This window comes from Tamandua tetradactyla, chromosome 3, assembly GCF_023851605.1.
Source record: "Tamandua tetradactyla isolate mTamTet1 chromosome 3, mTamTet1.pri, whole genome shotgun sequence".
In the NCBI taxonomy this organism is placed as follows: domain Eukaryota; kingdom Metazoa; phylum Chordata; class Mammalia; order Pilosa; family Myrmecophagidae; genus Tamandua; species Tamandua tetradactyla.
The window spans coordinates 79353693-79377983 of NC_135329.1; the positions used below are offsets into that span (position 1 = coordinate 79353693).

The following is a 24291-nucleotide window of genomic DNA, read 5'->3' on the forward strand; positions in this document are numbered from 1 at the left end:
CCTCCACAAGTCCTTCCAGCAGAAACAGGCAAGAGTCACTCATCCTAGACAGAAACTCTGGTCTCGGCACCTACTCCCTCATCTGCCCTAGTGGTGCCTCCTTGCCCGCGTCTTCATTTCCCAGTTGGTAAAACAAATTCATAAATGGGCTGGCTCAAACAACAGGAGTTTATTGGCTCATGGTTTTGAGGCTAGGAGAAAGTAAGTATTGAGATATATCAGCAAGCCATGCTTTCTCCCAGAAGACCGTGGCATCCGGAGATGGCTGCCGAGCATCCTCAGTCCTGGGCTTTTCCCTCATTTGGCAATGCACAGGGTGGCGCCCTCTCCTCTCCGCTCCGGTTCTGTGGACTCCGGCTTCTCCCTGTGGCTTCTCCCTGTGGCCTCCTCTCCAGCCTTCCAGTAGAAGGATTAGGGCCACTCCCTACCCAAAAAGGGCCTCATCAGGAGGTCCTATTTACAGTGGGCTCACACCCACAAGGACAGATTAAAATTAAGGACATGATTTTTGGGGGGACATAGCTCAACCTAGTACCCCCTCAGCCAGGCCCTCGCAAGCTATACCTGACACTTTGGTGGGAATCAGTCCCAGACTCCCTCTGCCTCCTCCAGAGCTCTGTGGGGGTCCAGCCCTCATCCATGTGCTCCCCCCACTCCCCCACCCTACTGGCCCCTGGAGCAGGCTGTGCTCTCCCATCCTCTGCTGATAATCCCTTCCCCACCCCCTGCCTAGGAATCTCGCCCATGGGGTCCATTCCCCACCTTCTCTCTCCTCCCTGCTGGTGGGGCATCCTGCCCATCTGCCGTGATGCACTTTCTCCGGAAACTTCCCTGCTGGTCTCCCCTGCCCTGGCCTGGTGGGGGTGAGGGGTGCAGTGTGATCCCCCTAGGTTTAGAGGAGTTCTGATGACAGGCTCAATGGGGCTTCTAGACCTGCAAATTGCTCTGGAAAGGGGCATGGGGCAAGATACAATCTATGTGTGGGCTGGGGCGGGCCAGGAAGGCTTCCTGCAGGAGGGGGACCCAGAGCAGAGGTGAGGCTGACTGCTACCTTCCCCGGACTTCACTGTACCATCCCATTGGTGAGGGGCAGGTCACACCTCCCCAATCAGCCTCCAAGGGCCGTCAGGGCTCGGTGCTGAGACTCTACTGCCCCCAAGAGGTGCTGGGTGAGAGGGGCAAAGAGAGCCACAGGCAGTCTCTGGCCTGGAGATCCAGGCAGAGCAGAGGTGTCCAGGAAGTGTTTCCAGAGGGCAGGAAGGCTAGGCTGCAGGGATCAGGACAGGCCCTCCCTCAAGCTGGGTACCAGAAGGAAGGGCTTGGGGGGCTGTGGGGGGTGCAGGGCAAGGATGGGAATGACACTGTTAGCCGGAGGGGCAGGCAGGAGGCCCACGATGGGGCTGAGGCAGGGGGAGCCATGAGGAGCTGAGCGAGGGAGGCTGGTCTGGCTGCCACGGGGGCCCGAGTACAGAAGAAACAACTAGTGGCCACCGCAGTTTCTCGGGGAGGGGGTCTGGGCCTGAACGGGCTCTGCGGCAGCAGTGAGTGGACGAGGAATCAGCTCAGGGAAATATTTAGGAAGCAGGTCCCGGGACTCAGATGCTGTGGGGCCAAGTCCAGAAAGGGCAGTGAACTGGTGGAGATGCAGATGCAGATTTCTGGCTGCAGGTGAGAAACAGAGAAGGGCCTGGGGGTGGGTCTGACAATGCGGGTCACACCATGATGAGCGGGGGGCCGCTGTCAGGGTGAGCAGGTCCCCCCCCCTGCAGAGCTCCGAAAGGCACTCAGTGGGGTGCATGGGCTGGGCAGTGGGCTGCAGCAGGGAGCAAGGCCTTCCTGTGCTCTGGGGTCCCCGCTGCGCGGCTGGGGTGGGAACAGCCCCAGAGGCCAGACCAGAAGGACAGGCCAGGGACCAAGGCCAGAGGAGGGGAGCCCACAGTTTGGGTCTCCCTCGCTCCTCCTGCATCACCCTCTGCCCCAAGGGGCCCAACCTACCCTCCACCAGCCCAAGGCTCAGACGTGTCCAGCGTGGGTCCTTGTGCCACCCTCCCGCACCCTGATGTGTGTCCCGAGGCTGCCCCCAACTCGGCCTCCTGCTGCCCCCAGGGAGAAGGAGGCCCTGGAGACGGCACTGGAGGAGCTGAGAGAGAGGGCAGAAGTGGTGGCCATAGAGAAGCAGCGGCTCGAGGCTGCGAATGCAGAGCTGCGGCGGAGCCTCCAGGACTGGGCAGAACAGAAGGAGGAGCTGACCCACCGGGGCGCGTGGAGTCGGCGGGAGCTGGAGAGCAGGTGGGCCTGGGTGCGGGCCTGAGCCTGGGCACGGAGCATGCAGAGGGTCTCGGGCAGGAGCCACTGCAGGCTGCGTGGACTGGCGCCTTGGCATCCTCTCCCCCCAGACGGGGACGCGCCTTGCCCAGCTCATCTGTCCACATGCTGCTAGGCCAGGGCCGGGATCCCAGGCCAGACACCCAGCCACACGGCTCCCTCCCCACTGCCCTGCCCCATGGACCAGTGGAGGAGGAGGGTGGGTATCCAGCTCAGTTGTGCATTTGCACACCCATATCCACACACATATGCACACACATTCCTGCAGTGCATGCACACTGCATGCACACACACACCCAGGTGCACACCCTGTTTGTGTGGACGAGATCCTCCCAGCCCCACCCAGGAGGAGGATCTTAGCTGAAGGCACCAACTCCCACCCTCGAGGGTGCATCCAGGCTCCATTTGTGGCTCCCTGGGGTTGGTGAGAGGAGCCAGCAGTCTCCCTACCCACTGGGTCTCGTGGGGCGGCCCTGCCTCACCCTGTGGCTACCTCACACCACCATCCTTTGGTTTGGGGGCCACAGTCAGGAGCGCCTGGAACAGCTGGAGGACGAGGTCTCAGTGCTCAAGAAGGAGCTGGTGTCAGCCAGGGAGGCGCTGAGCTCCGCACAGCTGCAGCAGGACGTGCTGGAGGGCGAGAGTGAAACCCTGCGCAGGGCCCTGGCCCGGGTATGCCCCTACCCCCAGGGCCTGGCCCACTTTGGCTCACCTCTCTCCTCACCCTGCTGGCCAGCTGTCCTTCACCAGAGCTCTCCGAAGTCACCTGTCTCCTATGGGCATTCCAGCCTCCACTTCCTCGACCACTCACTCCTTTTAACCTAACAGCCACCCTGCTTCTTACTGGCCGACCCCACCATCACTCTCTCCTGGCTGGCATCTTCATACCCAGGGTGCCATCTGTTTCAGGGACTTCCACTGTATTCCATCCAGAGTTCCAGCTTGCACGTCTCCACAATGGGGAGCTCACTCCCTCACTGGCGCCCACACCTCTGCCTGGGGGAAGCTCTGCTCACGAATCTGAAACCCCTCACTGCCATCCCCTCGGGGTGACTCTACCCTCCCCCCAACCCACCCCAGGCCAAGTCCAGCAACACTGACCTGGAGCTGCTTGTGAGCCGGCTGAAGTCGGAGGGGGTGGAGCAAAGGGACTCCTTGGCCCAGATGGCTGCCTTGATGGAAGGGCTGGCTCAGGACAAAGGCACCCTGAACTACCTGGCTCTCCAGGTGAGGCTGTCATAGCCCCATGGGTAGGCAGGGCTGGGCTAGGCTTGCCCTGAGCTTCAGTTCCCCCGGGGCAGGTGTGAGGTGCTGTCCCCACACTGGGTCTCTTGGCCCAGGCCCCCCCCCCTTCTTTAGGTCATCCCTGACTTTTCCATTCCTGTTTGAGGCCAGGTTTTGGAGGAGGGGGCCTGCTGAGGCCCAAGGGAGCCTGTCTGGCTCTGGCCAGGCCCAAGGACTGAAGGCAATGCCTACCGCCAGGCCCAGGGGTAATCAGCCCATGGGAGCGGAGGGCGCACGGCCATGGGCCTGGACGCAGACCACTCCCTGCCTGACACCAGCCTCCTGGCCTCCCTGAGCAGCTGGAACAGGAGCGAGACGACCTGCGAGAGCAGCAGAAGGCATTGGAACAGGAGCAGGCAGGTGCCCGGGAGCAGCTGGCAAGGATGGAGCAGCAGCTGGAGCGTGAGCAGGCCGAGAGGCAGAGCCTGCAGCAGGCCTGTGGGCGACTGGAGGAACAGCAGGGACAGCTGGAGGGGCAGGTGGCCCAGCTCCGGCATGAGCGGACCCAGCTCCAGGAACAAGTGGGCCAGGTAAGACATCGCCAGGGCCTCAGAGCCAAGAGCCAGAGAAGGGCCAGGTGAGGTGTCCCCAGGGGTGAAGTGTCCCCACGGCTCTGGGGACAGGTGGGCGAGGTGAGGTTGTCCCCAGGGCCCAAAGCTAGATGAGGGCCAGTAAGGTGTCCCAGGGCCTGGATAGGCCACAACCCCCCTCTCCAGGTGTGGACAGGTCACACTTGATGATGTCATGACACGGCGGGGCCTTCAGAGCCCCCCACCGGCTCAGGGTCCCAGCGCCGGCATTCCAGTTGCAGTGCTGACTGACCTGGCCTCCCGCGGTGGGGAGGAGCTGGGTGGGCTGGGCCTAAGTTCAGGACAGGTCTGGATCCCGCCTCAGCCCTGGCGGGCTCTGCTGCCTCCCTGGCAGGTCCCACTCCCTGCCCCGCCCACAGCAGATGGCTGCGCTTCTCTGGCTTCTTCACTCCTGCACTTTAATGACTTGAATCTTTGTTGAGGAAATAGAATGGAGCCATCCTGCCCTCTCCATCCCCGTCTCTGTCATGCTGTGTGGAGACAGCACCCTGCTGCTTCTGGGCCCAGGGGTATGCGAATTCCCCAGCCCCCTCACTTCTTTCAGTTTCTCAGACTCAGTCCTGTTCCTTTTCTTGTCTTTTTTCTTTACTGATGTGTAAGTTACATTCAGTAAGTCAGGGCACAGATGTGTGAGTTCTGACACTTGTGTTCCCCCACGTAGCAGCCCCCAAGCTCACTCGTGGAGACTGTCCCTCACCCCATGACATCCCCACCTTATGTTCAGCCCCTGAACCCCTGCCGTGGTCCCAGCACCGTATCAGGCATTGTCTGGTTTCCAGCTTCTTCTATCCAGGGTTCCACAACATCTGCTCTCGTGTGCAGCTTTGCCCTCTCAGTGCAACGTCTTTGAGATGGGTCCATGTTGTTGCGTATACCCATGGTTTGTTCTTTTTTATTGCAGAGTAAAATCCCATTGTGTGAACAAGCCATATTTGCTTACCCACCCACTTGGGTCCTTTCTGGTTTGCGGCTGTAACAAACAAGCCTGCTTTGAACATTTGCGGATGAGTATGTGTTGTGGGCATGGATTTGCATTTCTCTCAAGTAAATAAAGAGGAGTGAAATTGTGGAGTCATTGGGTAGGTGCCTGTTGAACTTGATAAGAAACTGACAGTCTTCCAAAGAGGGTGTATCTTTTACCCCAGACTAGCAGTGCAGTGACATTTGCTGTTGCAGCTCTTTGGCAACATTTGGTATTGTCAGGTTTTAAATTTTTAGCTATTTAAATGCGTGTGAAGTTATAGATGGTTGTGATTTGAATTTACATTTTCCTGATAGCTAATGACATTGAGCACATTTTCATGTGCTTATTGGATATTTGTATATCTTCTTTTGCCACGTGTCCAAGTCTTTTACCCATTTTTTAATTGGGTTTTTGTATCTGAGTTATCAACATACAAGAATCCTTTTTGGGTCCTGGATACAAGCATTTTGTCAGATGCAACGCCCCCAGTATTTTCTCCAAGTTTATGGCTTGCCTGTACATTTTCAGGATGATATTTTTGACATAGAAATTTTAATTTTGGTAAAGCCCAATTCACTAATTTTTTCTTTTTGATTAGTATTATCTGTGTCCTGTCTGAGGAATCTTTGCCTGGCCAAGGTCGAGAAGATCTCCGATGTTTTCATCTGGCTTTTACATTTGGATCTATGATCCATTTCAAATTAATTTTTGTGTACTGCAGTGAGCTCCTGTTGTCCTAAGGCCAACAGCAGGAGCTTCCCCTGGGACCTTGCTAAAAAAGCAAATTATCAGGCTCCACCCCAGGCCTGTTGAATCAGAAACTGCGTGGGTGAGTACCAGAAACACAGGTTTTAACAAGCCCTCTGTGATTCTGAAACACCTTTAAGTGTGAGAGCCACAGTGAATGGTGTGGAGCAGGAATTGAAGCACATTATTTTCCATGCTAATACCCAGTTCTTCCAACCCCATTGTTGAAAAGACTCTCCTTTCTCCTTTGAAATACCTTGGTGACTGGTCAAAACAAATTGAGCACATATGTGGGGCCTCACCATGCTGTGCCATTCACCTACTTGTTTGTCCTTTCACTGAAACCACACTATCTGATGACCAGACCTTTCGAGTAAGGCTTGAAATTAGGTAGTGTAGGTCATCCAACTTTATTCTTCTTTTTCAAGATAGCTTTGGTTGTTCTGAATTCTTGGTATATCCTTATGCATTTTAGAGCCAACTTGTCAATTTCTATATATAAAAAGAAAGCCTGCTGGGACTTTGATAGGGACGGTGTTAAATTGATAGATCAATTTTAGGGGAATGGACGTCTTAATCATGTTATCTTCCAACCTATGAATGTATCTCTCTATTGGCCACATTTTGTGACTTCCTGTGTAGCAGTCTTTAGATCTTTGATCAGATTAATTCCTGGGTTGGATATGATAAATTGTATTGCTATTTTAATTTCAGTTTCCTACTGTTCATTACCAGTATACAGAATGCAATTTCATATATTGACTGTAAGTCACGTGGCCTTGGCAAATTCATTTATAAGTCCTAAGGATTTACAGTGGCATAATCATAACATCTGTGAATGACCAGAGCTTTGTGTATTTCTTTCTGATCCCATACATTTTGTTTCTTCCCCTAATTGCACTGACAAGTCCTGCAGAGCAGACTGAGTGGAAGGGCTGAGAATGTCCATCCATCCACAGACCCTCCCAGGGCAGTATTCAATATCGCACCACTGAGCAGGACCTTATCTGTAGCATTCCGAAGGATGTTCTTTATTGGATGAGGAAGTCCCTTTTTGTTGCTAGCAAGCGGAGAGGTGTTTATTTTAGTATCATGAGTGGATATCAACTTCTTTTAAATGTTTTTTTTGTATCTACTGTACGATTGTATCATTTTCTTCTTATTTTGTGACCTGCTCCATCTTCTTGGAGCATGTGAGTGTTTCTGAACACACATGCGTTATGATCTCTTTCAGGTCTGTATCCGATAACTCCAACATCTGGGACTCCTAATAGGCACATTTCTCTTATCTTCCATCTATTTGTTTTTCAGTCATTGGCTCTTGTCTCTCTAGGCTCAGTAGTTTCCAGCTGAGTAACAAACTTTGTGTTTGAAATTTTGTAGGGATAATTCAAAGCTGTGAATGGCATAAACTTCTTCCAATGGAAATTTGTTTTTGGTTTTTGGAAAGCACAGCAGAGGTGGGTCACCTTTATCCGGCCTGGGAAGGAGCTGGATTTCAGTCTCACGGGAGGGACTCTGGTTTACTCCAGGGTCCACAGCAGCCCTGCTGTGTTCCTAACCAGAAGTCTGGAGTATTTGCCGTTGACCCCCTCTAGGGTGAGCCCGGAAACTCCCAATTTTGTTTTCTCAATTCCATAAGACAGCCAAAAGTTCCACCTCACTTTCCAGACTCTTGGCTGCCACTTTCTGTTCATCCTCTTAGTCCCTTGGACCCATATTGCTTGTGAATTATAAAAAGCCGTGCTTCTGTGGTCGATTGATATGTATTCTGGTGAGGACCCCTTGTAAATAGGAGCTCTGGAGGATGACACTTGAGTTAAGCTGTGGCCCCACTGAATCAGGTTGGGCCTTAATCCAGATCCCTAGAGTTCTTTCTAGGCAGTTGGAGAAGCCAGGAGAAGCCACCATGTGCATTGCCATGTGGCAAAGATCCAAAGGCTGGCTGGCAGCCAGCCCCAGAATGCCACTGTCTTTGAGAAAAAAGCATCGCCTTGCTGACGCCTCAATTCCAGACTTCTCCTAGCCTCCAAACTGTGAGCCAATAAATTCCCGTTGTTAAGCAAACCCATCATAGGTACTTGTTTTAACAACCAGGAAACTAAAATACCCCCTGTCTTAATTTGCCAGGGCTGCTGTAGCTAAATACCATGGATTATTTCATTTAAACACCAGGAATTTATTGTCTCTCAGTTTTTTGAGGCTGGAAGTCCAAAATCAAGGTCATGGCCATCCACGCATTCTCTGGAGTCTGTTGGGTGCTGGGGCTGCCTGCCGGCTACCCACACAAGCTCTCTGTCCCCATCATGTGCCATCTTCCTCCTGCCTGTCTCCTCTTACTGGGCCCAAACTTCCCCCATTTATAAGGGCTCCAGTCACACTGGATTACAGTGGCCCCTTTTAGCCTGGCCTCACCTTCACCCACAGCATCTTCAAAGATCCTGTTTACAGATGCACTCACACCTGCAGGGCTGGACGTTATGTGGGATTTGACATGGCTTTGTGGGGCACGTGATTTGATCATTAACATCCCCCTGTGTTCGTTTGGTAGCTGCCAGAATGCTATATTCCAGAACTGGAAAGCCTTTTACAAAGGGAGAATTTAATAAATTACAAGTTCACAGTTCTCAGGAAGTGAAAGTGTCCAAATTAAGGCAACAACAAAGAATTTCCCTTCACTCAAGAAAGGCTGAAACACCTCTGTCAGCTGGGTGGTCACGTGGCTGGCATCTGCTGGTCTCTTGCTCCTGGGCTCAGTTTCCTTGAGCCTCTGTTCCTGTGGGGGTTCCTCGCTTTACTTCTCTGGGGCTGGTTTTCGTCTCTTGGCTTCCCTTGGCTCTCTCCGGGTTCTGGCTTGCTTAACACCTTGTGGTGATGTCTGCTGGGCTCCAAGCATCACCAAACATCCATGTCTCTGTTCTCTAAGTATCGGCATCTGTGTCAGCTCTGGGCTCTGAAGTTTCTGTCTGCCTAATCATAGTCTTTTTTTTTTTTTTTTTCACATGGCCAGACACCAGGAATCGAACCTAGGTCTCTGGCATGGCTGGCGAGAACTCTGCCTGCTGAGCCACCATGGCCCACCCTGCTCTGTCATTTCTGACTCTCTCCAAAATGTTTCCTCTATTAAAGGATTCCAATAAATTAATCAAGACCCACCTGAAATAGGTGGAGTCATATCTCCATCTAATCAAAAGATCACGCCCACAACTGGGTGTGTCACATCTCCATGAAGATAATCTAAGTGAAAATTTCCAACATACAGTATTGAATCAGGATTAAAAGAAACAGCTGCTCCCACAAGATTAGACCAGAATTGTAACATGGCTTTTCTGAGGTACCTAATACTTTCAAACTGGCACACCCACAAAAAAGGAACGAAAGTAACACAGAATGTCAGGTCTGCCTCTGGGCACTACCCTTCTCTGAAATGGTGGCTCAGGTCACTGTGCTTCTCTTCCCAAGCCCCACAGGCCTGCCGAGAGCACAGCTCAACCCCCAGCCTTGCAGCGTGGGCTCCCGAGCTCAGGGCCCCAGGCCACTCAGGACATGACAGACGCCTCAAGGGGAGACCTGCTGTAGGACATCAAAAATTCACAAATGATAAGTTATTATCATTCATAATTATATGAATTCAGATTCTCCTCTCAGGAATCTTCCCCTTCAAGTCCTGGCTGCCTGCAGATCTTTTGTATCATGTAGGGCTTCTTTAGTTGCTCTTGGTGAGAGCGCTGGTCTTCAACAATCTTCTTTACAGTGAAGAAGGAGAAAGTCCTGGCCTTGATGATTTTTCCCCATTGTGATATTTTTAATTTAAATATATTATATATTCACATACCATATAATCAATCAAAGTGTACAATCAGCGGCTCATAGTATTCTTGTATAGCTGTGCATTCATCATCACAATCAATTTTTGAACGTTTTCATTGCTCAAAAAAATCTTTTTACTAAAAATAAAAAGAACACCCAAAACATCCCATACCCCTTATCCCTCACTATTATTTTTTTTTCTCATCTGTCCATACACTAGATAAAAGGAGTGTCAGTCACAAGGTTTTCTTAATCACACAGTCAAACCTTAAAAGCCGTATAGTTATATAATCGTCTTCGAGAATCAAGGCTACTGATTCTGAAATACGGTTTCAGATATTTCCCTCTAGCTACTCCAATACACCCCAAACTGAAAAGGGTTATCTATATACTACGTAAGAATAACCTCCAGAATGACCTCTCGGCTCTATTTGAAATCTTTCAACCACCGAAACTATTTTGTTTCATTTCTCTTCTCCCTTTTGGTCAAGAAGTCTTTCTCACTCCCACAATGCCGGGACCAGGCTCATCCCCAGGAGATTTGTCCCACGTTGCGAGGAAATTTACACTCTGAGAGTCAGGTCCCACCTGGGGTGTGGGGCAGTGGGTTCACCTACAGAGTTAGCTTAGAGAGAGCCTGGCCTTGAACTTTTTATGAATATCACAACTGGGATATTAAGTCATTCCATTGTCTTCTGCCATTCACTGTCGCTGCTTGGAAGACAACTGTCAGTCTTACTGTGGTTCATTTTAAAGCAACGTGTCTTTTTTCCCTCTGATTTGTAAAGATATTTTTTTCCTTACCTTTGGTATTCAGAAGATTTGCTAAGATGCACTTAGCTGATATTGTCATTATATTTTTCCTGTCTGGGTCGTATGACTCACCTTAATCTGGTTTGATGTATTTTATTAGAGTTGGAAAATTCTTGGCCAATACCTCTTCAATTGTTCTCTTTCTTCTTCTAAGACTCTAATTACCCATAAGTTGGACCTTTTCACCTTGTCTTAAATGTCTGTCATACTCTTTCCTACATTTTCCATCCTTTTTTCTCTTCATGATTCAGTCTGAATATACTCTTTTTGTCTGTCTCCCAGATCATTAGTCATCTCTTCTACTCTATCTGTTATGCTGTCGAACCCAATTATTGATTTATTAATTTTGGTTATATTTTTAACTGACGTGTTTTATATTTAGATTTGGGGGAATTCCAATTCTTTAAATTCTACATCATTTTGTAAAATTCTATATCTTGTGATCCGTTTTCTTGATCACATTAATCAGTTATTTTTTAATTTTTTAATTTTTTTTTTTTTTTTACATGAGCAGGCACCGGGAATCGAACCCGGGTCCTCTGGCATGTTAATCAGTTATTTTAACCTCCATGTCTGGTAACTGCAATTTCTTGATAGTCTGTGGGGAGGACTTATGTCTGATTTCTGTCCTTAAATATGTTGGGTTTTTTGTTTTTCACATGATCCTGTTTCCTGATGTGTCTGATAATGTTGATTCAATGCCACATATTACATATAAAATCATAGAAATAATTTCAGGACCTTGATATGAGTCTTCTTACAGAGAGGATTCCCTTTTGACTCCAGCAGGCAATGGCATCGAGACAATCCAAGGTTGAGCCACTATGAGCCTGGGTTTAGCCTTTGATGAGGGATCTGCTGTGGGCTCGCCATTATGGCTAGGATGAAGCCTTCCTGGGGATACAAATAAAAACTTGGTGCTTATCCGAGCGCCTCTGCTTTGGTGGCTCTGAACCCCAATTTTTGCACCTGAGGCTGTAGTACTGCCAAGAACTCTCCTCCGCTTCTCAGTTTCCAAGAAAAAACTGAAATCAGTGAACCTTCAAGGAGTGCAGGGACCTGACCAGTGGGCTCGTTCCTCTTAGCATTGCTTCTCTCTGGGACCCCAGGCCTCTGGCCTCTCCAGTCCTGACTGCCTTTGTGGGTCTCGGGGTCTCTGATGGACCTTAGGGTGTGTTTTGCCCAGATTTTCCTGTTGGTCAGTGATCTTCTGCTGTCTTTTCTGGGCCATGTTTCCTGCCCCCTGGAGACCTGTGGTGGGCTCCATACCTGGGGGATCTCAGCCTAAGTCACCCTCCCAGTCATGCGACCAGGTATCCCTTCCACTGTGGGGACATACCTGTGCGCGCCGGAGGCCCAGAGGGTTCCCTGCATCCCCCCACCTCCTCCGCATTCACCTCCACGCCATTCTGCCCTAAACCCCCCCCTCAGGAGGCCCTCCCCCCTCCTCAGGAGGCCTTCCCCCTCCTCAGGAGGCCCTCCCCCCTCCTCAGGAGGCCCTCCCCCCTCCTCAGGAGGCCCTCCCCCCTCCTCAGGTCATGGGCAAGAAGCAGGTCCTGGAAGAGCAGCTGGCGCAGAGCCTGCGGGACCAGGACGCCCAGAAGGACACCCTGCAGCAAGCCCTGCGGGAGAAGGAGGCGATGTCCGAGCAGCAGGCCCAGCTGCTGGCCAAGCAGGAGGCCCTGGAGAGACGCGGCCAGCTCGCAGCCGAAGAGGCAGATGATCTCAGGTGCCTCAGGACCACCTGTCAGGGCACATCCCACAAGCCTGCCCCCCCGCCCCAGAGATCTTGAGTGAGGCAGAGGGCGGACACTTGCATGGGACCCTCGAGCAGGGCGAGTTGGCCTGTGCACATCAGAGCAGTCATGAGGGAGGGGCGAGCAGGTACCTTAAGGGTGGGGGAGGGCATCTAGAAGAGGCACAGTCTATAGGGGCCCTGGGGTTGCCTTCCAAAGGAGGGGGTGGGTGTGGTTAGGGGCAAGCAGCAGAAATGCAGCTCGGAGCAGCAGAAGCCAGATGCACGTGTCCCAGCTTGCAGATCTGGGAAGTTCAGGAAGCATCTGGCTTCAGGCAAGGCTGGATCCAGGCACACCTTCCTACCCTATCCCCAGCGCTGCCTGACTCTGATGTCTCATTCCCTGGCAGACTCACCCTGAGAGGTGATAGGAGGGCCCCTAGCCACTGCAGGTTCCCTCCTCCAGCAGATACAGACTGCACTCACGCAAGGAGGACCTGAAAGTCCTGCTGTCATTCCCGGTTTGCCCATCCTACAACATTTCTGGATGCTGGGGGTGGCAGGGCTCTGAATGAGTTACACCACCAACCCCAAACCTGGGGGCTACGTCAGCCCCTCAAACCTTGAGGCTGAGAGTAGGGGTAAGGAGAGTCCCCAAAGGATCATCAGGAGGAAATTCCTGAAAGTCACTGAGTGGGCACTCATGGGCAGGGACAGAAATGCCCCCAAAAGCCATTGCCTGGTGTTGTGAGCTAGTCTCAAGATCTCTGAGGAAATCCAAAAACTGGTGCTTGTCTGTGTCTCATGGGCGCCTTAGAAATGTCAGATTATTTTTGTAGAAAAGATCCCCATGGAGGTCCATAGTCAGAGGGCTGTGGAAACGAGGCTTGGGACCCGGGAATGCTGTCAGAGAAAAATCTCTCCCTCAAATGAAAACTTCTGCAGCAAATGAAAGGGAAAACCTGGCAAGCTGCACCAGGGACTGGGAGAAGAGGGGTCTGGAGACCTGCTTGCTGTCCCTTCCAGCCCCACAGAGGCTCTTTTATTTGCTACCCCCTCCCCCCAACACCTCAACCTTGACCCTGGGGCTGCACACAGCTCCACATCCACTATGCAAGGTCTTGTGGTGACCCATCCAAGCTATGGTCCTGAGGCCACACCTGCTGGCCACACTCTGCCCATGGGGCTGCGGATCTGGACTGGCTGAGGGGCCTGGGGCACCTTAGTCTCAAGGAGCCCCTGATAATGCCGATTGCAGGTAAGCCTGGGCTGTCTCGCTCAGCTCCTCTAACAGAACCATGCAGGACTGTGCTCTGAGAAAGGACCCCAGGGCTTCAAGTTCACCAGCCCCACTCGTGGACAGACTGCACTGCAGGGCACCATCTCAGTCCAGGAGGCCAGCTGCCGTGGCCGGGCAGGGGTCTGTCCCCGCCACATGCCATGCCAGAATGCGACCCGCACGGCACCTGGCCCAGGCCCCTGCGGTGGCCCATTCTCTGCCCTGGGAGGCTCCATGGCAGCTGGGAGACACTGGACACGCCCTCCAACCCCCAGCCCAGAGGACGGCGCTGCGGGCACAAGGCAGCAGGAACTGCCTCTCGCAGAGGACCGGCGGGCATCAGGGGAGCATCTGAGGTGGCTGGCAGGGAGCACATTCTACCCCAGAGCTGGGAAGAACAACCCGTCAGAGGGGGTCTGCAGATGCCCGGATGGAAATGGGTGACGGGGTGTCATGAGGCAAAGAGACAAGCTTCTTGCACCTCTCCCCAGAGCCCAAGGCCTCTCTTTGCAGACAACAGGGAGCCCTGGAAGAGTTGGGTGCAGTGAGGTCGAGGAGAGACCAAGGCAGGGACCCCTCCCTTCCTATCCCCATCCATTTACAGGACACGTGCATGCATGTGTGCGTGTGTATGTGTTGTCTGCTGGATGTTTTGCCAGGGAAAGGCAGAGCATAGAAACGATCTTTAAATGTGTATTGGCTGATGGGTTGGTTGGTGAATGAATTGGTGTGACACTCCTAGAAATGCACACCAGGGCAGTTGGTGTGAATGGTTCCAAGTGTGAGCAGAGGCAGGGCCTTGGGGAATGGTATTACCTGTGTGTGAAGCAGAGCTTTTTTCCAGGTTCCAGTCCTTCCTTCCTGGGGAGAGAATAGCTTCCTCTTTGCTGACAACTGCATGGTGCCCAGAGATGAGATGTGCCATTGTTTTTAAACCATTCTCTATTTCTTGGCATTTAAGCTGAGTCTAATTTGTGCCCTGTAAAAAGCTGCAGTGAGAAGCCTCGTGCTTTGTGGGAGTGTGTGCCTTTTTATAGAAATGACACTTAGGAATGGAATGGCTGGGTCAGAGAAATGCACATTTTAAGTTTTTTTTTTTAATGTTTTATGTTGTAAAATATGACGTATATGCAAAGCAAAGAAAGACAAAGCAATAATTTGCAAAGCACATTTCAACAAATAGTAATAGAACAGATCCCAGAATTTGTCTTGGACTACTATTCCACTGTCTCAGATTTTTCCTTCTAGCCGCTCCAAAACACTGGAGGCTAGAAGGAATATCAATATAGTGATTCAGCAGCCATATTTGTTTGTTAAATCCCATTCTCTCTGTTATACCTCCTCCTTCTACTTGGATCTTTTTCTCAATCTATAGATCTTTGGGAAATGCCTGTTCTGACTTCTTCATGTTGAGAAGGGGTGTCAACAGTAAAGAATAGGGGGATGTAATTAATTGATAATCCTGGAGTGGCTGGTCCCTCTGGGATTCAGGATTTATCTGACCCAGGAACCCTCTAGGAATTTTATGTTCCAAGGAGGCAAACCTAGTGCATGAAACCTTTGTACAGTCTCAGTTTGCATCCTGAGTATTCTTAAGAGTCAACAGGAGTGATGTTGGTTGGGGGTTAGCAAACCATGGCAGTTAGCACTACCTGAAGTTTGCACAAGCACAGCCTCCAGAATAGCCTCGTGACTCCACTTGCTCTCTCTTAGCCACTGATGCCTTATTTTGTTACGATTCTTTCCCCCGTTTTGGCCTGGAAGGCATTATCGATCCCATGGTGCCAAGGCAAGATTCATCCCTAGGAGTGACATCCCACATTGTCAAGGCGACTTTCACCCCTGAATGGCTTGTACGCGTTGAGGAGAGGGTAATGATTTTCTTTGCAGAGTTGGGCTTAGAGAGAAGCCACACCTGGTCAACAAAAAGTTTTCCTGGAAGCAACTCTCAGGCTTCTTTATGGGTAGTCTTAGCTTCTCCCCTACAGAAATAAATTTCATAAGGACAAGCCTCAAAATCCAGGGCTTGGACTATTTTCTTGGGAGTCCCCAATGGTTGGGAGGGTACCTAGGGTTTCCCAGATGGGAGAGTTTAATAGTCATATGTATGTATTAGAGAGAGAGAGAGAAAGACAGCGTGTCCCCTCAAGGGACTCTACCAATACTTTTTAATTATCACCCACCAGGCATGTATCCTGGTACTATACCAATCCATAGAGAATTAAACAGCCTCATTCTTGTTCTGGATTCCAGGAGTCTGGGCTATCTAAATGAGCTATCTAGAGAGGCTGATTCAGACTAGGTGTCTCGGAAAATTTAGGTTCTAGACATGATAAACCTCTCTGCCTTTGATCTCATACATCAGCTGAGGTCCAGAGTACATACACTTTCATCTTTTGCCCTGCATTCTAATTTACCTTAGACTCAGCCAGATTAGCTTCATTTTAAACTCTAATTGAGGCCTGATCTCTTTCTCATTTATTTGAACTGTTATTGTATATAGTTCTGCTAACTTTCAGAACTGCAGCATTCCATTTCTGGGTCCCAGTTGTCACTGAGCTACTCAAAGTTCCAAGAAAATACCAGCTGATACACAGAGAGCTCAGTGTCTCAGAATCCTGAAACGCATCTACAACTTCAGACCAAACGTGGCGGCTATAAGGGCCCACAATCCAGGCTCATTTTTTTTTTAATTTTCTGAGAGAGACCTTAGCATATTTGTGTTATGGTTTGTGGCTTATTTTGTACAACATGTTGTCCCCAAGATTTATTCCATTCATTGCATGCCTCTTAACATGCTTCCTTTTTGCAGCTACACCATATTTCATCATATAAATGTATCACCGTTCACTGTTGTGCTTCTCAGTCATTGTATCCTTCGGCTCCCTCCGTTTATTGGGTATTAGGATGCCCAAAGGAAACAAACCATGTCTTACAGTATTCTTACTTGTATAGCCTCAGTTGGTTGTACAATCAGCAGCACTATCAATTGTAGACAATTTTCATTGGTCCATAATGACAACCTACAAACACAGTGTCACCAACTATCAAATCAAAACTGCCCCTTATCACTTGTCCCTTACCACCCCACCCCCACCCGCCATTCATTACCCCGCTAGTGCTGTGGTCATATTGATGTCTTCTTGTTAACTAAAAATGCATGCTGTGGCCAATAGTTAATGGGAAGACATCAACATTTTAAGTTTTGAAATTCCCCATCCACGAAACTGGTCTGCACACCCCTACCGACAGCAGACTTTGTCACTAGTTTAGGGTTTTGCTAATCTGATGTGTACTCCAATTCCACCGCCCTGCTTATCGGTGGGGGTGAGCAAATTCCATACATTTCTTGGCCATTGTGCTTCCTCTATGAACAATAGTCATTTTTCTCATTTTTCCGTAGGCTCAGTGGACTTTCTGTCATTGATTGATAGGAGCTTTTTGTATTAGCTGGGTCTTAAATGTTTGTATTTCTGGTGCAGATTTTTCTCTAAGTCTGTCCCTTGTCTTTTAAATTAGTTTATGGAACCTTTTCCGTTCAAATGCCTCTTTGCTTTTATAAATGTATTCAGATCTGTTGGTCTCTTTATTTCATTTTATTTTAGAGTTAGCAGGCAGAAAATTTATTAGGTACTGTTCTAGTTTGCTAGCTGCCAGACTGCAATATACCAGAAACAGAACAGCTTTTTAAAGGGGGAATTTAATAAGTTGCTAGTTCACAGTTCTAAGGGTGTGAAATTGTTCAATATTAAAGCAAGGCTATAGAATATCCAATCTAAGGCATCCGGAGAAAGGTACCTTGGTTCAAGAAGGCTGATGATGTTCAGGGTTTCTTTCTCAACTGGAAAGGCACATGGCGAACATGGTGGCATCTGCTAGCTTTCTTTCCAGGCTTCTTGTTCCATGAAGCAACCCAGGAGGCATTTTCCTTCTTCGTCTCCAAAGGCCGCTGGCTGGTGGACTCTGTGGCTCTGTCGTCCTTCTGATGTGGTTCTGCGGTGTTCTCTGCTCTCTCAGCATCTCTAGCTTTGTCCAAAATGTCTCCTCTTCTACAGGATTCCAGTAAACTCCAAATGGGTGGGGTCACATTTCCATCTAATCAAGTTTCATACCCGTAGGAACATCTCTATGGAGATAACCTAATCAAATTTCCAACCTATAGTATTGAATAGGGATCAGAAGAAACTGTTGCTCCTGCAAGATTGATTAGGATTAAAGCATGGCTTTTCTAGGGCGCACGGATCCTTTCAAACCAGCACACATATTCATTTGTGAGGACATGTGGGCACTCTCGCAAAGACAGAGGTGAGGGAGGCGAGAGGCCATAGGCAATATGGGGCCATTTGCTTTTATAGATTAGTTTTATTTACTCCCCTCCCCCTTCCTTGTTCAGGCGTTCTCTTCCCCTCCCTTCTCCCCTGGCAGTGCCTTGTGGTAGACAGTGCATTTGGGTGGGTCAGTTGGCTCCACCCTTCTCCATAGATGACTCCCTCAGGTGGGGGTTGTTTGGCTTCAGATGGGTGGTCTGCTGCCAGGTATTTCCCATAGGTGGGTAACCTAACCCTTACAGGCAGGGTGTCTGGGGGGCACACTCCCTCCTGACCTAGATTAACCATCCTTGCTTAAGGGCTCCTTTGCATTTTTTTCCCTCTCTCCTCTCCCTATTCTAGCCTGCCTCGAATTCCCCCTCAGAGAGTTCTCGCCCCTCAATCTTAACGGGTGCTGAGGGAAGACAGCACCCTGATGGGGGGTGCAGAACTTTCTGGCTGCCTCTTTTAAGTTGGAAGGGGAAGAGTCTGGAGGGGTGGCTTTATGGCTAAAGATCCTCACATCCGCGTTGGTTTGGTGTGAAAGGCTTCTAGTTGGCACAGATGATCAGAGAGAAATGGCTCCTGGCTGGATCGCCAATACAGATTGCAGGATTTCAGCATCCAGGTTCTTGACCATGCCACGAGAAAGAATTCAAGGGCATAGCACAGCACAGAGCAGGCAGGCAGAAAATGTATTAGGTACACAGGTAAGAGGACATGCAGGCACTCCCACAGACAGAGGTGAGGGAGAAGAAAAACCAGAAGGGTTTTTTGTCTTGCCTAAGAAGATTGTAAAATTCCCTTTTATATTTTTTCTGCTACTTTTGTAGTTCTAGTCGCTTCATTGTTTGTTGGTTCTGTTTTGTTTTTTGCATTTAGCTTTTTAGTTCACCTGAAACATATTTCTGGGTAGGATCCAATTTGTTTTGAGAAATTCAAAGCAAACAAAGTATCCTGCTGTTTTATGATCTGCTAGTCTGGCCTTGGCATTTGAGCTCTGGTTCTGGGGGCCTTTTCTCAAGGTGGGGATGTGACCTAAAATAACACTTAAGGTGGGGGACATGGATCTCGAAGTGACCACCCACCTGTTCATGGCCCTCTGCAGGATGGAGGGGTGTAGACCTCAGGGAGGCCACTGTTCGAGGGCCCTCTGCAGGACAGAAGGGCATGGATCTTGGGGTGACCACCTGTTCATGCCCCTTTGCAGGATGGAGGATGTGGATCTTGGGGTGACCACCATCTCTTGTGCCCCTCTGCAGGGCAGAGCAGGCCTCTTTGGAGAGCAGCCTCCTGGAGGCCCAGCAACTAGCATCACGGCTGCAGGTGCAGCAGGAGCAGCTGGAAGGAGAGGCCCAGAGTGCCCGTCTAGCTCGGCAGGCCCTTCAAGGTGCTTCCGGGATGGGCTGCTCCTTCTGTCCCTCCCCCGGCGTCGATGATGGGGGGCGGGCCCTGCATGCAACTCAGTCCCCAGATGTGCGACTCACTCCCTGATCCCCAGAGGGGCATGAACTGGGGGGCTGGGTGAGTCATGTTGCCCCCCCATGGCACAGAGTTCATGTCTCCACCGGGAGCTTGCAGGGGGCCTAGGGGTAGGTTTGAAAGCTCCAGTCCTGGTCAGAATGGGGAGTACAGCCTATGGTATGGGGCTTCGAGGCATTGGGGTCCTGGGACCAATCCCGACCCACCCTGTCGTCTCACAGTGGAACTGGAGCAGCTGAAAAGTACATGGGAGGTCCAGGAAACGAAGCTGCAGTGGGAGCTGGAGCAGAGCCAGAGGCAGGTGGCCCAGCTGGAGCAGGACTCACAGCTGGCCCTGGACAGCCGGGCACTGGCCCATCATGAGGAGCTGGCACGGCTCCACAGGGATAAGGTCTGCTCCTTGGGGACTTGCCAGGGAGCTGGCTGCTCCTAGGAGGCCCCTGTCCCAAAGAACCCTGAGCAGGGGTGTGGGGGACCAGCCAGGGAGGGGTGTTACCTGGGCCCCTGTGAGACCAGGCAAGAGGGCACCTGCAGAGGAGCCTGCCCATTCCTCAAAATCCCAGAGTGTGGAGGGCTCCTGGTCCTCTCAGTCGTGAAAGAGGCCAGTGCTGCCTGAGCATTGGCCAGCCTGGCTGCAGTCTGAGGCCTGAGCTAGAGGGGCCTCCTCGCCCATTGGAGCCGCCCACTGGCCACGGGCCCCTGGAGGCCTTGTTTGATGTCACCTCGTGCTCAGCACACGGTGGAGGCCTAGAAAAGGGTTATAGAACATTCAATAAATGTTAGGACAAAGATGCTGAGACCCAGGGAAGCCCTCTTCTCTGCAGCCCTTGCCTCAGTGTCCCTGTGTGTAGGACATGGGGATGCAGCTGGCAGGACCAGATAACCCATCAGATCCTAACATCCTATGATCTGGAACTCACTCAGGACCACGGGTGCCTGCTGGCCTCTTGGGTCCTAACCTGCGCAGTCCTCACAGCCTGACCCTTTGCCTGGCCTAGGAGACCCTGAGTCTGGCCCTGGCAGAGGAGAAGGAGGTAGCTGCATGCCAGCTGGCACAGGAGAAGGAGTTGGTGGCAAGAACTGCAGCCGAGAGGGAGGCTCTGAAGGAGGAGATTCGGAGCCTGAAGCAGGAGCGGGATGACAGTCTCCTCCAACTGGAGCACGAGATGCAGGAGGTTGTAGGGGGGTGAGAAACAGTGGGAGGCTCCCTGCACTTTGCTGTGCCTTCTCTGATCCAACACAAGAGATGTATGAAGGCATCCCCACAGTCAAGGACAGCCTTTCCAGGTCGTAGCCATTGTAGTTTTGCCTTCCACAGCTGTCCAGGGGACAGACATTCACCCTTCTACTTGCCCATCCATCCACCCATCAAACCATCTGACCAACCATCTATGAACCCATCCATTCACCCATCTACTCACCCACCCAGCCAAAAAGCCACCGACCCACTCACCCTCCTATCCACACATCCATTCACTCATCAGTCCACCCAACTAACCACCCATCCAGCCACCCATCCATCCCACCACACACTCAACTGTTTCTCCATTCATCCATCTATTCACTTGAACATCCCTCCTTCCATCCACGCCACCAGCTGCCCATCCATGTACCTGACTTTCAGCCATGTACCTGATCATTCACTCACACCTACACTTGATTATCCAACTATTCATCCATTCACTTGAACTTCCATCCATCTATTCATGCCACTGACCATCTATCCACACTACTATCCATCCAAACACCCAACCATCCATCTACACAGCCAATTACCCTTCCATGCACCTGACCATCCAACCACATGATTCTCGAACCACATGCTCAATGGTCCAACCATGTACCCAATTGTCCATCCACACATGTGATCATCCTTCCATTCATTTGAATGTCCATCCATCTATCTCCATGGTCAGCTGTCCACCTACACATAATATTCATCCATGTTTCTGACCATCCATCCATGTACCTGACCATCCAGCCAACCAGGCGCACACCCAGCCACCCACCAGTGTCCACTGTGGCCATCAGTTCAGGCACATAGATGACCTTCCTTCCGATGGCTGTGGAGACTCAGATGCTGGGCATTGACAAACTACCTCTGAGTCTGGGCTCCCAGGACTCTGCTGTCCTGAAGAGTAAATGGAGCTGACAAGTAGACTCATTCATCTGTGTTATCACACAGTGTGATAGAAGCTCTAGGGCCTCAGTGCCAACAACAGATTACAGGAGAGGAATTAAGTAGCAGGAATAACTGAGATTAATTGTCAGATTCTGCATTTCACATTTGAGTCTCATAACACTCTGAGGTCCACACTCTCGTTGTCCCCATTTTACGAACGAGGAACTAAGGTTCATGAGTGTTGAACACACTAGTGGGCAGGGAGGTCCTTATTCTGTAAACTGTAGGAAGCGCTGCCTGGAAGGGTTGGGAAGCTTGGGGGAGGAGGTGGTCCTTGAAGCCCCCCGATCTGCTCAGAGCTTTGGAGAAAGAGATGTTTGGACAGGGGGATGTGGGAGGAGGGCATCCTTAGTGGAGGGGACAGCAGAGCACAAGCCCAGAGGTGAGAAGGGGTCCACCAAAAGGAGGAAGCTCCAGGGGTTGATAGGACCCCACTCCCACGGGACCTCCCCTAGGATCTGACCCCAAGGAAACCCCAGGGCTGCCTCTATGGGGTCCTGGCCAACCATCCCCAACAGCTGCACCATGGAGATGGGGACACACTGGGCCCTGGAAGGTGGTTAGCACACAGCATTCCACGGTGGCCCCTGCTTCAAGGAGGCTAGCCCTTCCTCAGCCCTCTCACCAGCACCAACACCCCCGTCTCACCCAGGCCCTGTCTCTGAAAGAAGCAGAGAGGAGCCTGCTGGGCCAGGAGCTCTCCAGAGCTACCCAGGAGCTGGAGCGGGCACAGCGGGAGGCCCAGAGCCGGCAGGAACAGGCCGAGGTGAGTCCCCCACCACCCTGATGAGAGACCCCAGGCTCGGCCGGGCCTTAGGCACAGCTAGTAGGGCCCCGAGTGCACTCCCTTCCCACCAACAGAGCTGCCACACCACTCCACCCTCCTGGCTGAGCCTCAGTTTCCCCCAGGCATCCTCAGAGCCCCCGTTGGCTCGATGGGCAGGAAAGGCCCGAGTGAACAAAGCTCTTCTCAGGCCAGAGACAAGACCTGGGGACCCCAACTTGCTCCAACCCAGCTGGACCCCCAGTTCTTACCAGGTGCTGAGTGGGCAATGGAGAGGGGTCCCTGCGTTAACCTCATATCATGAGCACCCCATAAGTGGGGGCTTCCCTCCATGCCCCCCGCCCACTTCCCTCCACCCACAGCCAGGGGCAGGGACATGTCCACAGGTCCTATACAGGCTGCTGCCATCGCAGACCCAGCGGGATGTGGAGATTGGAGCCCCTCGGAGAGGCAAAGCCCCCTGACAGCCAGGAGATCACACCAAGGGAAGTTCCTGTGTGCTCCAAGGGTGACCAAGCACTGTTCCGAGTTAGGGTCCTCCCAGACCTCCCCCTCCTCTTCCCCAAACTGAACAGACCTAGCCCAAGCCCAAAAGACCCTTTGAGGGGCTTGGGTCCCAAGAGCCGCAGGGGCAAGGGTCTGTAGGAAGCCCACCTCTTGCTGTCCAGCCCCACATGCTGAAGGGGGGTAAGGGGGGGCTTCCTGGGGGAGGTAATGGGAACTGGCACACCTGGCAAAGGGGCCCCATGGCCACAGGAAGCCCCTGCCAAGCCTCCAGACCAGGTCAGGAGCAAGCCCTGACCCCCCACACACACACCTTCAGCTTTCACAGGGAGGTAATATGTCACACGTGAGTATAAAGAAAACAAAAGAAATTTTTCTCTCCTGGTTCTGAAGCTTCCTGCCCTCAGCTATAAGGAGGAGGTCTAATGAGCCTATCAGGGCCTCTCTCTTCTGGTTCAACATGGCTTCTGACCCTAAATGGGTTCAGGGGCCCCTATGGGGGTCCAGGGGCTTCTCCTGGGTCCTGGCTTCTCCACTGGCACCTGTCCCAGGGGGGCTGGGCAGGGCTCTCGGGAGCCGAGGAGCCACCTTAGGCCCTATGACCCCCACAGGTGGGGCTCATTGCCCGCTATCCTCACTGGTAAGGTAGCCTCCAGCCTCCAGCACCCACGGGCCTCCACCCACTTAGGAAGTCATGATGCAGAGACAATGCCTGGCCTGGGGCCCCCTGTCCACAAGAGGGGGTGACCAGAGCAAGGAGTGACCGTGCACAAATGGGGGCTTGGGGAGCTGCAGGGGTGGTTTGCCGCTGGAGCTGGGAAGGCTTCCTGGGGGGCTGGGGGTTACAGCTTATGCAGGCAGGTGCAGTGTGTGCTGGGCAGGGAGTGACGTGGTCCCCTGGGCGCTGCCATGTAGGCTGCTCCCCAGCCACACACACCCCTTTCCTGGCCAGCCCTGCCTCCCCTGCCCCCTGCCAGTGCCCTTCCCATTGCTCGCCAGGAGGTCCTTTTCCATTCTGGTTCCTGGTATGGCCTCAGCCCCGAGAGGCCTGGGGATGCATCAGGCATTGCTGGGGAGGGTGGGGAGCAGTGCTGCTGCAGGACCGGGCTGGGCTGGGGGCTCCTTCCCTGGGGGTCTGTGTGGGGGCAGTTCCTGACAGTGGCCTGGGAACAGGAGCAAGGGGCCTGCCTGGCTGGGGCACGGGGTGTCGAAACAGAGAGGGAAGAGGCTGAGGGGAGTTTGGCTGTCTTCATTCAGGCCTGCAAGACGGCTGGGGGAGGGGACCCTGCCAGCCCCACGTGCTCAGCCGCGGGACAGGGTGTTGCAACATGGAGCGAGCCATGGCCATGCAGCCCGAAGGAGCTCCTGGCACCGGGAAGGTCTTGCCCAAGAGCTTCTGGCTCCACAAGCCCCCACCCTGCAGCCTGGATGGGCCTTTCTGAGGGCGTGGGCCAGGGGTCAGCGGGGCCGCAGGGGCCCAAGCCT

At 52.1% G+C, this 24291-nt stretch overlaps 1 protein-coding gene across 1 annotated transcript in view; it reads left to right on the forward strand.

The window, feature by feature from the left end:
• Positions 1 to 24291, forward strand: part of CROCC2 (ciliary rootlet coiled-coil, rootletin family member 2) — a 102388-nt gene that overhangs the window by 47433 nt on the left and 30664 nt on the right. Inside the window, exons 12-20 of the mRNA XM_077151745.1 lie at positions 2107 to 2289; positions 2853 to 2997; positions 3406 to 3552; positions 3909 to 4139; positions 12069 to 12262; positions 19117 to 19244; positions 19558 to 19727; positions 20335 to 20511; positions 22171 to 22284. Coding sequence (XP_077007860.1) covers positions 2107 to 2289; positions 2853 to 2997; positions 3406 to 3552; positions 3909 to 4139; positions 12069 to 12262; positions 19117 to 19244; positions 19558 to 19727; positions 20335 to 20511; positions 22171 to 22284 — 1489 coding nt within the window. The remainder of the gene's footprint in view (positions 1 to 2106; positions 2290 to 2852; positions 2998 to 3405; positions 3553 to 3908; positions 4140 to 12068; positions 12263 to 19116; positions 19245 to 19557; positions 19728 to 20334; positions 20512 to 22170; positions 22285 to 24291) is intronic.